This window comes from Oryza glaberrima, chromosome 7, assembly GCF_000147395.1.
Source record: "Oryza glaberrima chromosome 7, OglaRS2, whole genome shotgun sequence".
Lineage (NCBI taxonomy): Eukaryota > Viridiplantae > Streptophyta > Magnoliopsida > Poales > Poaceae > Oryza > Oryza glaberrima.
In genome coordinates this window covers 5,012,308-5,026,917 of record NC_068332.1, presented here as the reverse complement: position 1 = coordinate 5,026,917, position 14,610 = coordinate 5,012,308, and the positions used below count along the sequence as shown (strand labels likewise).

Here is a 14,610-nt window from a genome sequence, read left to right as displayed (position 1 = left end):
TTATCTTCTGTTTACATGTCCCACACTCCCATGTGCCTACCGATACTCACATAATCGAAATTTAATCACTCACACAGTCACACCTCACACGTCGCATTAGCTCCTGAACGCGCATGTAATGGCTGGTGTCACCATGTCCCTTACTTAGTCCCACATCGAGATTGTAAATTAGGAGTACAAAAGCCATATACAACTGCAGTTTGGCGGATTTTGCATTAGGAAACCGAAAGTGCAGTTGCTGTACCTCCATGGCTCCATCCATGATCCATAAATGTGTAGTTAAATCTTCAACTATTAAGCCACTAAATAAATATATGAAGAATATTAAGATTTGATATGCAACGCAAAGAAAAATAAATACTAGTAGATGTAGTACATTTTATATTTTCTACGAATTTATGACTAGAAAATGATCACACATGTGCATCAGAAACCGTGTTTAAGATGGCAGGTAGCGAAAGAACATCTCGATACTTCAAATGCTGAGTCACGCATGATCAGTCATCAACTACTGAGATTAGATCTTGTGCCCTTGCCTATCCATGTCTACTCAGTAATTAAGCTAGCTCGGATATGCCCGTAGACAGCAGTTAAATAATTTTATTTATACTGCAGCATATACTCCTATATTTCATTTTTCACCAAATTCAAACATAAAAAACAATACCTCGACCTGTCCTGTAATCCCCGAAAAAACAAGAGCCCTCCAACTCGATGCATCTACAAAGCTATCGCCGTTACCACTTGTTAGTAATGTTCAACCTCTAGGCCACCAGAAAATAAAGAAAAAAGAGGGTGGTCGGTCAGTAGAAGTCCAGCACTCCTGATATGGTGATGGGAGGGTCTATGGCCACCCGCTTCGCCTTCCCTTCCGTGACTAGCTGCGGCAGCGTGTTTGCCTCCTTCGGCGCAACGCCTGGGGCGGTCCACAGGGTGGCGTGCGGCCAGTCGTTCCGGGACGCGATCTTCTCGCCGTTCACCGTCCCGAGCTCCACCTCGAGGGCGGCCATCTTGTCGGAGAAGAGGAAGGCGTTGAAGATGACAGGGACTTGATGGTTCTGGTAGACACCGTAGCTTGAGACCGCGGCTACGCCATGGACTCTTTTGTGGGCAAGGGTGACATGAGCCTTGGTCAGGTTATCTGCGAGTTTTGTGTTGCTGAGGAACTTGTTGGCGTCGGTGTCCTCTGCTAGCTGTTACAATTATGGAATGTACAGGAAATGATTTAGAATTATAAAATTGTTCAAGTCTGCTTCATAATGAAAATTAAGCACCACTGCAGCAGGAGAAAGCATTGCTACCAGTGGAGATTCAACCAAATACGCCTCATGGGAGTCCTCGAATTCAACTGAAACTGGATTTTTTTAAAGACTGAGGCCGATTATAGAATTCTTACCTTTGGGAGAGCACCCAATATATCTGCTGGGGGTAACGTAACAGCAGCGAAGACAATATTGCCAAACTTCCGCTTCGCGGTATCAGGCGTTTTAAGATCACCTTTCGCAACAGACTTCAACTGCTCCAATACTTCTTTCACTGCAAAGTCAAATGGAACCTACAAAACAAATTTAGGTTTTATGCCTCATGTCCAGATACGTTGTCCTAGTATAGGTCTCATCCCATGACCCATCCTAGGTACTACATTATGGGACGGAGGGGGTAAATTAGAGGCTAGATACATAGAAATGCTCGATAGGTTGCCCATTGCCCTCTTGTTTGTTCGCTCATACGAGAACTTTTGTTTAAATAAATAAATGCTAAAAAGGGACAATTTTACCATCATGAAGGCAAAATAGTGCTCACAGGGCAGAGGGCAGGACTGGGATTTGAGTTAAAATTCATCTTTGCTTAGTCTAGTAAGATCTCATTTTTCTGCCTTCCCTTTATACATAGACCCTAACAGTCTAACAGATGCACGAAACTAGAAGTGTAGAACAATGTCCAAATTTATAAGACAAGCACATATTTCAAAATACAAAATTGCAAGTTTTGACCCAAGATTAATCTTATATTTATGTTAAGATGGTACCAATAGATCCATAGTTGAAAGTTCTCCGATCAGATATAGGTTTTATAGCTATTAACAACATATCATATCATAAATTAATGGTCAAAGTCTAATTTTGATGACCATGCTAAGACCGCGCCTTACAAAATATAGGAGGGGCTAAGGGGGCGTAACTATGTGTATATGGAACATAATATCTGATAGAATGGAGGCCAACTAAACTTATCACCTAACTGCCCCTGGCTAGGGAAAGCTTTCTAGGCTATGGCCCTTGTTCGCCATCACATGGGCCCCAATAGCTTACACATGATAGGTGCGTCATCTTTTAATGAGGTTGTATGATCAATGTAGTTCTTATTGTGGTTTGAAGTGGGAAGGATCAAGTGTATATCATAACATGTAATGCACACAGCATTAATGAACTATAAAATGTATCTTGTTGCTATTGTTAAATCAGACTATCAATGTACAAATGAATTATGATTACCTGGATAGAGTTGAGATAGTCTGTGTTCGCAAACAAAACCTGGCGCAACCTTTTCTCCCACTGTGCCCATTCTTTAGCATATGCACCTTTTGATGGCTCCGCTCTGATTTGGCATTGTTTTGTGAAAATTAGGTAGTATATGAGGAATTATGAAATTTAAAATACAATCCTGATTATGCCACCAATGTCAGGCATAGCAACAGTGGAATTGAAATCAAATGTGTTTGTGGCTCAATTTCCTAAGTATGGCATGTCACACTCACTAAGCATTTGAGAAGTATGATGGAACAGGGTCCTTTTCATATCAATAGGGTTTCCTCCACAACTCATCATGAGATTCATTGTTCACAATATACTTAGAATGACGGAGGTAAAACATCAAAACTGGTTGGCAATTCCATACCTTCCATGTCTGCTTTGATGCAGTCTGAACAAGCTGATCCCTTCATCTAAAATAGCTCTCACTTCATCAGGCAGCGGGGCTCTGCAATTAGTAAAATTCAAGTACCATTTTTAGTGAATATAGCAAACAAATTTACGACATGTAAGACACTCCCAACTGCACAAAGCAGGAAAAAAAAAAGAATTGAAAACCAGCCCCATCACACCGTGTTTGTGTTTTCCACACATAATATGGAAGTTTGCAAAAAATTACTTTACATGTATTAAACATGATGATTCGTAAAATGGGGATGCAGTATAGCTATATGTGAAAAATCATACCTATCTGGCTTTAATAGTGGCATCTTAACCAAGGATCCAAAACGCTCATATAGTTCACTTTCAAATTCTCTTCGACTCTGAAGTGCATGCTTCTTCAATGAATGGCACATTTCAAAAGGGAGAAGAAATGTTCTCATGAAATGCACATACCTTGCCATCGTAGAGGTTGTAAAACATTAACAGAACATAGCCAGCATTTGGTGATGCCTTGTCCAGATTACCCTTTAGACGAAATTATAAAATGTTAGCCAGATTACAATAACAGTGATTAGCCAATTTAACAGTAACCATATACATTTCTGTCTAAGAGATATCACCAACATACCGGATGATTGACCCGTTGAAGTACACGAAACATGAAGACAGCAAGAGCATCAAGAGAAAATGGATTTGAATCTGTGCCTACATATTCAAAACAAGAAAGAAAAATACATATAACTTCAGGATACAAAAAAAAAGGGCATCAACACTCATAGATAAACATAAGTAGATGAATAAATCAGTTTAGAACCTGCACAATCTCCTCAACATATATAAACTTAACCTATTATTGCATGAAGTCAGAAAAGACATTGTACAACTTTGTACTGTCAAAGTAGCACATTCTTGAGATTTTTGTTAAGAGTGCCATGTTGGGTGTTTTATGCATTTCCTTGCATATAGTGGCTATTGGCCCATCTATAAATAGCTATAACCCAAGCTACCAGTATTCAAGCCTACATGTGCTCTAACTTGCGATCTTCAGATACTTACATTTGAGCATTTCTGTCATAAATACAAACAGTGACTTCTTTCCAAATATTTATTTGACGTTTTTCTTGTCTTGAACTCCTTGTGTAGTCAGGAAAAGGAACAACTAAAGATGAGAAACAATGGAGCATAGGTTACCTTCAGAATCAGGAATAACAGGAACAGCAGCAGCCTTTGTTGTCCTACACATATCCTCAATCTGGAAGAGATGATCTCTCAGTTTGTTATAAAACCTATAGGACTAAACAAGGGAAAAAGAGATAACGCAGGTTTTGTCAACCCATCAAATATAGTAACCTTACCTGCCTCCACACTTCTTCGTTTGGTGCATTTTTGTCAGCAAGGGTTATTCGAAATGGTTTCTTTTTTCGTTCATCCGCAACTTTTTGCCAGTACCTTCCTGTAAGGACAATTAATAAAATGGTCAAAACATGCTCACACGAGAAGCTTATAAGCACCGAAGTTATAGTTTTATACTTATGGACTTAAAAAATATTGTGGATGAAAAAATATGCTAGAACATGTATGTGCACCTGCAACATCTTATGCAAAAATATGGTCATCTATAAACAGTACATAAAAGACAGGTTGTACACAAAAAAAAAAAACTCCCTCATTCCCTAAATGTTTGACGCCGTTGACTTTTTTAAACATGTTTGACCGTTCGTCTTATTCAAAAACTTTTGTGAAATGTGTAAAACTATATGTATACATAAAAGTATATTTAACAATAAATCAAATGATAAGAAAAGAATTAATAATTACTTAAATTTTTTAAATAAGACAAATGGTCAAACATTTTTAAAAAAAGTCAACGGCGCCAAACATTTTGGGATGGAGGGAGTAACATATTGTAATGTAATTGCCTTTAATAACAATGGAGATATGAGATCATCTTTTCATACAGACTTCTATGGAGGCACATGTTCTAACTTCTAACATGTTATACATCTATGCTTTCATCAATTACTGAAACAGAAGTACAGAACCTTTACATTTAAAAACCAAACCTAAAAACAATTTTAGCAATGGAAAGCAAAATGGTACTAGCACAATGTACTGGCATAGTCCTTCGAAATATAATATAACGCCAAAAGAAAAGTTCATATCAGTTGCTATCCCAAAGCAGCGTATAGTAATGCTCAGACACAACTTAGTGGGAGCAAGTCAATTATTATGTCTGTGAACAACAGAAAGATATAAAGATCAAATGAATGACTACATCCTACAGGTGTATTTTCATACATGTAAATTGCATGAATTCCTTTTTTCATTGTGTAGGTGGAAAAGATCTAAGCAAAATGCCTTACTGTTGAAGTGTTGTTTGGCCCAATGAACACTACCACAAAAAAGTTACTGAACGTGCCTAATGTTCCATACCTTTAATAAGATCTCCCATCAAACTATGAAGAGGACGATTATCACCTAGGCCACCAGGAGTGGTTAATATCTCCTTACATAGAGCTGACTTTGCACAGCCAGGTATACCTGTAAAAAGAAGTAAGCATGATGAAGTGCAGAACATGAAGGGAACCAGGAATCCAAGTTAAAAATAATAATAATAGGATGAAGATTTACAGCAACTTTATTATGTGGTGAAGTCTATAGTGTCAGAATATGAGAATGGGATTGACACACGAAGTATAATCACATCCCCTTGTTTGCTGTAGAGAAGGCATAGATTTGGGATTGGAGAAAAAAAATAAAATGCCTTTTGTAACAGGTGTATAATAATTTATGATGGCCAGGCACCCTTGTGGCCTTGTTGTTTGTCTCATTACCTTTCTGACCTCATATCCATGGGTCTGCTCTCGATAGTAAGGAATACAATACGTTTACGGTACAGGTGCAGTAACCACTGAGTATCTGTGCATCATGTAATCCACTCATATGACCATTTGGTAGTCCGCCCAGAGTGGCACCTTAGTTGCTAGTTAGAAATCAAGGATATATAAGTGCTAAACAAGTGTAGGTGGGTTACTGGGTTCTTTGTTGATTTTCAGGGATTTGATCCTGTGACACCTGGATTTTTTTTTTCAATTTTTCCTGTGCCCATTATAGCAATCTCTATCTGTGCTACTGTGTTTAGATGCTTTGGTGATCCAATTATAAGATTATTGCATTCCAAAACGATGTAAACATTGTGAGATGCAGCAGTTAGCATATTTTTTTCTAAGCTCAAATTGATTTTAAAACAGACTATAATGATCATATATTTACATGTCTACAGAAGCTCCAAGCAATAAGCACAGTAACTGCAAACTGAACCTTAATACAGCTGTATTATTAACCGATTCTCCCTACTCCAACTCCATGTAAATGCTGAGATCAGGATAAAAAATCTGGGTACGTACATAACAGTAGATATCAGATAATTTAAGAAAAATGAATGTTCTAGCATCTGATAAATACCCCTTATGTCTTCTGACAACTTTTAACATTCCCAAGTAACAGCGAAACACCAAATTTTATCACACATTATAACCATGAACAGAGAAAAATATCATCAGCGTCTCAGTTATTCTAATGCTGAAAGGCAACTCCAATCATGTGAACAGAAGAAAAAATTACCAGGAAAGAAGACAATCAAGCCTTCGGCTTTCGGAACTACATCCAAGGATGTTGATGTAGGACTAGGTGGTGCAGTACCACGTTCAGCCTGAAGATCACCCTCTTCATCTCTCTTTGCCTCAAGTATCGCCAAGAAATTTTCTGTCTGAACCAAGTCACCAGCTGCCCCTATCAAAGCCTGGTTTTCAGGGCTGCGCTTAGCATACTGTTCAAGGAAAGGCTCAGCTTCACTAAGATATGTTGAGGATGAAAGTGGCTTATTCCCATACTTCCTTCTAATATAGACAGCCCTGGAATGGGAAATCCAAATTAAATTGGAAGAAGGGACATACACAGTTTCATAAAGAAGAAACTAAAAGATAGCTCCTGTCAAGAGAGAAACAAATTGTTATAATATACCATTCATCCAGCAATTTGCTAAGTTCTTTCTGTTTACTTGCTGATGTTCCCCAGTTCTTCATCTGCCTAATTACATATTCAACAAGATTAATACAGCAGCACCAACAAAAGAAGAATAGTCATATACAAGTGTCAACTCAACCATGTTAAACTTAAATCATCATTGGATGTAAGAGAACATCAGGTCAGAAAAGGTTATCCTACACCTGTATGGACACTTTTAAAAATTGTTCATTGATATTTAGACATACATAACTAATATATTACAACCTTGATAGAGATCTATAGGAAGTTATAACACTGCTTTTCCTAATGCCATATAAATTCTGGATAAGACTTAACTAAAGAATTAAAATCATTAATAATGCAAAGTTGGGAAAGTAAAGATTCTCTTGTTCAAATTCTCCTTAATTACCCAATTAAGTACTGAAAAATAGTGTGAAAACTGAAGCTTGAGAACATAAGATTGGGATTAGACGTCATACCTCAGGTAGTAAGTTTTATAAGCAGAAGGACCGTCTTTGAAAAGTGTAGACAGACCATTTCGAATTAAAAAAGTGCGTAGCTGTCAGGTTGATATAGGATAATTGTTAGAGATACATATTCATCAAAGTTAAAACTGCATGGTCCTAGTCCTTTCCCTCATGCAAGAATACAATAGCTTCAACAGAAAAGGAAATCCATGCAGTGATACCAAATAAATAATAAATGGAAGTAGCAAGAACATTGTACTGTAACAAAAAAAACTTAAGAGCACACCAAAATGAAAGTAACTACAGAGTAAATAGTATTACCATTGGATATTCAACACAGATTAAATAGTGTTACCATTGGAAATTCAAACAGTGACCAATGAACACATATATATAGCTGGAAGACAGGGAATAATGGTAGTGAAGTACCTTATATGTCAGGAATTTTAGCTTCACCATCAGATTTGAATCCTCATCAGCCAGACCATCCTTAGCTGACGAATTTGAATCCAAGGCACCATTGATATTTTTCAGTGAGGTGTCAATGTCTTCCAAAGGTATGGAAGATTTCATATTATTAACCTTGAACAGGTTTACATCAACAAAGAAACCTAACAATGAAACATAGGTCAGTCTATGGTGTCATAATAAATGTATGAATAGTAAGAAATATGACCTTATTATTTTGAGGGAAGATAATTGAGTAACAGAAGGCTAATCTCACCCCTATACAGTGGCCACAACCCTTGATTTCTCCTGAAAATAATGCGGCATTCTTTTAGAGCTAACAAATTAGGGAAACATAAAAGTGAGACATAAGGTCGACTTTACATGCTCACCTCATCTCTTGCTGATAGCGTCTAAAAACAGAATCACTGAGCACATGGATGACCATTTTGTAATACAAGCTGTCATTCGATAGAGAGTCAATTTTGTGGTAGTTCCAATAACATTTAAAAGCTGCAGGGAAATTCCTCTGCTTCATCACACGAATCATCTCCTGTAACAATACGTTGGGACTAAATTATCCTCTGACAAAAGCAGATACAGAAGTATTACAGCATAAAAAAAAATCTATTGCTGACCAAGAACCAATCAAAGATGCCAACCTGCAGTTTCTTAGTTGTGTAGTCTGTAGGATGTGCTTGCAAAAACTTAGTGACGACCGATCTGTTAGCACTTGGAGACTGATGATCATCAAGGCCACTACATCCAAACCAATCAGAATGGTCTGGACACATTGAAGGTCCAACATTTTCAAGAAGTGCTTTAATTTGCTGGCCATGTCAAAGTAGTTAGATGTTTAAATAAACAGGATGGGAACAATGCAAAGTCAAGGAAAATAAAAAACGATCAAAAAATAAAACTTAACAGCATTGAATTATACCTGCTTTTCATCTGATCTATTAGCAGCACATATTTCTCGCAGACTTGGTCCTAAATCAGAGCCAACTGCATAGGAAAAAAGAACTTCCGAATAAATGATAAAAGATGCAGTATTTACCACTTCACAACTCAAAACATATCCAAAAAGAAAACCTAGGACATACTTCCTCCAGCCCTAAATACATTCCTAGCATGCAAAGCACATAATAGTAGGGATTGAATGTAAAATGTTGCTTATACCCCTTATTAAATGAGTGCCAGTTGGGAGTGAAAAAGTAGTTAAGGGTAAAATGGGAAGAAATTTGAAAGGAATGTGGTTGGAGGGAAAGGTAGCAGGCTAGAAATGCACTCTTTGTGGGACAAAAGTAGTAAGTAGGCTAGAAGTGTGCCTATTATGGAACAGAGGTAGTACTTAAATGCACCCAAAAGAATTTGAATAAAAGCAAATTATACCAACATCATGGTTCACAGATCTATACACAATTGCAAAAGTGAATGTTCTCCTTTTTATGTAATCCATGTGGTTGGGCACGATTCAAGAAAAAATGCTTTACTTGTGGGTTTATATGACATTCTAAATGAGAAAAAGTCCCAAACGCGTCCAAAGTTATCATAACCAAAGAATATAATTGCAGTATTTTTCAATTCCGCCTTCTGTCATTTTTCTAATACAAGTGCATAAAAATAATTTTCTTATGATTCTCTTACAATGATATGGTTCGATCATTCACTTACCAAGAGGTTAGCAACAGAATAACACGAGTAGTATTTCCATAGTTTCTTGTCCAAAAAAAAAAAGTATTTCCATAGTAGAAGTATGAAAATAATTGGTCCATTTGTTCTAATGAGAATATCTTAGTATGCATATTCGAAAAAAAAAAGAAGAAAAGAATACTTATTAGTATTAGGGATGGGTCTGGGTCTGGATCAATCAATACTCTAGTGGGTAACCCACCGTAGTTCAACTAAATCAACTTTGCAGCTTTTCTAGTTCATGCTGGGTAAGTAGTTCATTTCGTTGAATTTAAATGGGCCTATGGGTACCGGTAGATTGGCACATAGCACCACAGCTCACTCCCATCCCCACTTAGTATTGATATGTATACTGATCATTAAAGTAAACTGAAACAACTCATTTATTTTAGCAACTTACCTCCATCTAATGGAGGCAGGGGATAGTTCCTCAAGACTTCTTCTATTTGCACTGAACTTTCACGGCTAACAATACGGGCAACCAGGCCTTCAAGTATCTCACCCTGCACCTTTACATGATCCTTTGACCCTAGAAATTACATAATAGTAAGTACTATGAGGAAACGAGATGAAAGGATACCAGTTCAGTCTACAAAGCAGTAAGACAATGATTCAAGATAAGTATACCTGGTACAGCTACATCAGCTATCTCATCTAGGGCTTTGCAAACAGATGTTGCTGTCCCCTCTTCACATAGAGTGTCATATGCAGCAAAAAATGACGAGGCAGATTTCCTAGTAAAAGATACATCAAACATAGTAATGTTACGATCATCAGACCCAATCACGGATATATATGCATGCTCTGAGGTTGAGTGAAAAATAATATATACAAGTCTGATGGATAGGAGTTGAACAGAAAATGAACACAGAGTAGCTTCAAAGCTACAATTATCTACACCATAGGGATGTAAATCAATGAATATAAGACGTTCTTAGAATGGAGACATCAATTTCTGTACAAGCATACATTGGCATAAGCCTAGTGATCAAATCAACTCAGTGATCAGTTGATATCAGAAATAAAAAATAAATAACACAAAAAATGGATATATTTCTGACGAGGGAAATAGTTTCAATAAAATAGAAGTCATGGTTGGTAATTTTACCATCAGGAGTTTAGGAATTTTAGTCCTATGTAAAGCTCTACAGATCTATTATATTAAACTGATGGCACCAAAACCTTTCACATTTAATATGAATGTAGAACACACAAGTATGATGGAATGCAAGGCTTCCAAATATCATCAGATGAGCACCTTGTCGAAAATAGCCAGACATGGTTTGTAGGTAGACGCCATTTCCGACAAAACTCAATTACCTCTGGAGTAGAATAAAATTTTGGCTTGCCATGACCCAACTCAGTCACAGCAGTAATCACAGCTGCACAAATGCCAAATAAGATGATAAATAATGCATTTCATATATACAATAAATAATGCTGAAAGTGAAAATTGGAGTGAACGCAGCTAGTGAACTCAAAGTACAGTGGCAAAAGTAGTTTCCTCCAAATTATACCATCCAAGTATCAGCACTACCATGGCAAGTAGAGTAACAAAAAAAAGGGCATATCAAAGCAGGCTGGTTCACATTTAATAATTAGAATTTCCCAAACATATCATGGATAAAATGTAATTTCAGGATCCAGAATATGAGATGGCTAGGCTGTATAATAAACACAGCCTACGGAATTTTGGTGTACAAAATGCGAGCCACACTTGCCAGAAAAGTTGTCAAAAAATCAATGTTCATAAGAAGACCTTCTAGACATGCTTTTTTTATGGCACTGGAACAAATTGCAATTGAAACAGAACGAAGGTCAGAAAAGGAAATGACGTACCATAATCATCCTTTGGCCTTTGACCATGGTCTCCTAACACAGCAGTGACAAGTTCCATTGAAATGCTTATGCAATTTTTCTATAAGGGCAGCGCAAAACAGGATGGTATCAGTACTCTCAAGAAAATGCAGATCCAGACACCCTCTACTAGTGAAACCACAATGCATCGAGCACGCTTGATGTGTGCTTAATTCCAGCAAAGTATGACTTGGAAAGCAATTGAGCATAGCTACAAAGATTACCTTTAATGTGGTTGTAATTTAACTGGTGAACACTAGATAATAGCAAAAAGCCCTCCTTTGGGTTCCTAAGCTACTCTAATATATCCTAAAAGGCACAAGGGCATACCAAATTAAGGAGCTATGCTCAATAGGACTAAAATGCAACAGAGTAAAGGCAAAATAATATTCACTCACCTAGTTCCCTGCACAACTAGTATATCCTAAAGGAATACTTCAGGTACCAAGTACTAATAGCTGCATATATGATATACGACAAGCACAGAAACATGCATAATACAAAACTCAATGTAAGGAGTACCAAGAAAAGTTGTGCAGGGCATGGCATATACCTCAAGAAAAACATTGAATTCCTCTTGCATTCTAGGTGCTTCCTTCCCCCAAGCTTCACGAAACAATCGTCCCAGAACAAAAACGCCCACAGCTGTGTAACTACAGGCAGAAACTTGGCCTTCAGTCATAGCATAAATAGATTGAGAAAAATTCAACACAAATTACCACAACATACATATTTCCAAAGCTGTTCTTGGCATATGCACCACCATGGTGGCCAGCATACATGAAAAGAGACCCTGAATGTTTGAGCGTAACCTGGAGGAAACAAAAATATCTTAGAAGAAAAAACACAATAAACCATCAAACTAATTACTTATTGTGTTTCCTGCAATTAAAAGCCAAAAACCATGTATCAGCAATATACCTCCAAGGTAGCTAAGCCATGTGACACCATCTCAATCATCCGGGTTCTAGTCTGCCATCATGAAAGCGAGGGAAACACATCAGTAAAACTCTAAATAATTAAATTTATTGAAAGGAAATCCAAATTGACTAGAAAACTCCATTGCTACAAGCATTTACTGTATAGTCAATTCAATAACATATCTTTGTAAGAGCACCTAAATGAGGTACTATGAAACACATTAAGAGCTCATAGCTACCAAAAAAAAAACAAATGAGTAAAAACGCCAATGCATTGTCTCCAAAGAGAAAGGTAAGTCGCAAAATCATCCATCAAGTCAACTCATGTTAAAAGTCATGAAAAAATTGTGAAATTACTCCAGAAGTTATAGTGCGATAACATGCTAACGCATCCAACGGTTAAATGTATTGCAAGTGCGCAGCAACTAATTCCACTCAATTTAACGAGTTATTACAGCCACAATGGATGGAAACAGAGAGCAATTAAGCAATGGATTATTGGAAATTAGCCGTGCCTAGAAAAAGACATGGACGGCCTCACTGCCCCAAGGCCATTGACTGATTCGAATAGGATCAAACAATGGCTACCAAAAACTTCTTTAACTAACCATCTCACCCTACGATTATGACTCAAAATGTGGAAGTAACATCTAGACGATCAGATGATCATCAGTTCGGAAACAACCAAATTCCCCAAAACGATCATGGAGCATCGAGGGGTTAGGAACTCCCGCCAAAGTGATTCACATAACACTTGCATTGCCACAACGCGATCAAAACAACGAGCGATCGAATGACACGGGGGAAAGGGGGAAACCAAGCACGCACCTCCTGATCGGATTTCTCGTTCTCGAACTTGGGGTAGAAGGTGGCCCTGATCTGCGACTGGATGAACGTGTTGTTGTCCACCTCGAAGTTCGGGGCGGCCTTGAACACCCTGGAGAGCTTTTCAGCGTCGATGCGCTGCTCAGCCGCCGCCGCCGACGAGGAGGAGGAGGACGACGACGCCGAGGTCGCGTACCCCCTGGGCACCCACACCTGCGACGCCCCTCCCTGCGGGGACGGGGAGATGGTCATCCTCTCGACCCCCCCGGCGAAATCAGCGGAAGAGGACGTCGACGACGCGGGTGAGGATGCCGCCGCCACCACAGCCGGCGCCGCGGCCGCGGGGTCCGTGGCCTTGGGCTTCCACTGCTGCTGCGGCTGCTTGCCCTGCGAGAGAGAGAGAGAGAGACACACACACACACACACACACTCGTGAGTCGTGGGCGATGATGCCGGAGAAGAGGAGAGGGGAGGAAGGCGTACGTGGTGGCGGTCGCGGCGGGGAGGCATTGCAGCGGCAGCGGCGGCGGCGGAGGAGGAGGAGGAGGAGAGGCGGAGAGGGAGGAGGAGGGGGAGGAGGCGCCTAGGGTTGCCGCGTGGGGAGAGGAGGAGGAGGAGGGAGGAGGTGGAGGTGGAGGAGAGCGACATATAAGTGCGGGGGCGAGGCGGCGCCGGAGTTGGTGGGTTTAGAGGGGCGGCGCCGCCGTGCGTGGCACAGCGGAGTCTGGAGGGTTCGGCGGAGAGAGGGGAGAATGGGTAGGGAGGAGGGGGTTTGTGCGGGGTTTGGATTGGACCACAGTGAGCGTGGGCCCCACGTCGCGCGGGTTCGGGTACTGGGCTTTGGGCCTACTGGAAGTGGGCTCCACGTCGTCCGGGTTGGGTGCTTGGGCTGGGCCGCTAATTTCTCTGGGCCTCGGTTTCGCATGGGCTTGGAGGTTGTGAGCCGCTACTAAAATTTTGAATTTTAAAGTTGATTTTAAGGTTTAATTATTGTAATTTATTTTCTATGTTGGATATAAAAAATATACCTATAAATTATTCTTTAAGCTGTTGATAAGTCGTTTTATGACTTGTCAGGTTTAGGCGAAACAATGGGCACTGCTGCTGCAGAATCCAGAGCTGGGAGGGAAAACAGGTGAAATGCATATTATACTTTTAAAACTTTTGTTACTAATTTGTTGGAAACATTTTTATAGTGGGCATATATGAATGGTTTAATATATCCATCATCGGAAGCGTTTGTCTAGAATACATGGTATCTATCATCAAATAATTCAAAACATATCCTCTGTCGTTAGTGGTGCACTATGTAAAAAAAAAAAAAGAATGTCAACATTTTAATATTTAGAGAAGAAGAATGCCAGGGGAAATGTATGTTTATTTAAGATACAAAAGAGAAGAATCTAGGAAACTATTTTGGTGGTAATATTTACTAGAATCAGCTGCTTGCGTATTGGC

General features: G+C 39.1%; 1 protein-coding gene across 1 annotated transcript; it reads right to left on the bottom strand.

The window, feature by feature from the left end:
- Window positions 1-590: 590 nt before the first annotated feature.
- LOC127779465 (tRNA ligase 1) lies at window positions 591-13,903 on the bottom strand. Its single transcript, XM_052306244.1, has 27 exons — window positions 13,636-13,903; window positions 13,156-13,539; window positions 12,329-12,379; window positions 12,137-12,219; window positions 11,961-12,060; window positions 11,390-11,468; window positions 10,809-10,932; window positions 10,178-10,284; window positions 9,951-10,079; window positions 8,799-8,863; window positions 8,521-8,688; window positions 8,251-8,411; window positions 8,136-8,167; window positions 7,841-8,022; window positions 7,424-7,503; window positions 6,939-7,004; window positions 6,540-6,829; window positions 5,349-5,456; window positions 4,271-4,368; window positions 4,107-4,167; window positions 3,544-3,620; window positions 3,369-3,440; window positions 3,219-3,295; window positions 2,899-2,979; window positions 2,496-2,598; window positions 1,397-1,555; window positions 591-1,193 (listed from the first exon to the last, which is right to left on the bottom strand). Exons 1-27 carry the CDS (start codon window positions 13,798-13,800, stop codon window positions 804-806), a joined length of 3,492 nt encoding a protein of 1,163 aa, XP_052162204.1. The 5' UTR covers window positions 13,801-13,903; the 3' UTR covers window positions 591-803.
- Window positions 13,904-14,610: the final 707 nt, after the last annotated feature.

Coding starts and splice junctions, on each gene's coding strand:
- LOC127779465 (XM_052306244.1), bottom strand. CDS start 13,800: ATGTCGCTCTCCTCCACCTCCACCTCCTCCCTCCTCCTCCTCCTCTCC. Junction 12,380..13,155: donor ACGAGAAATCCGATCAGGAG/GTGCGTGCTTGG, acceptor TCATGATGGCAG/ACTAGAACCCGGATGATTGA. Junction 11,469..11,960: donor AATTCAATGTTTTTCTTGAG/GTATATGCCATG, acceptor CTGCCCTTATAG/AAAAATTGCATAAGCATTTC.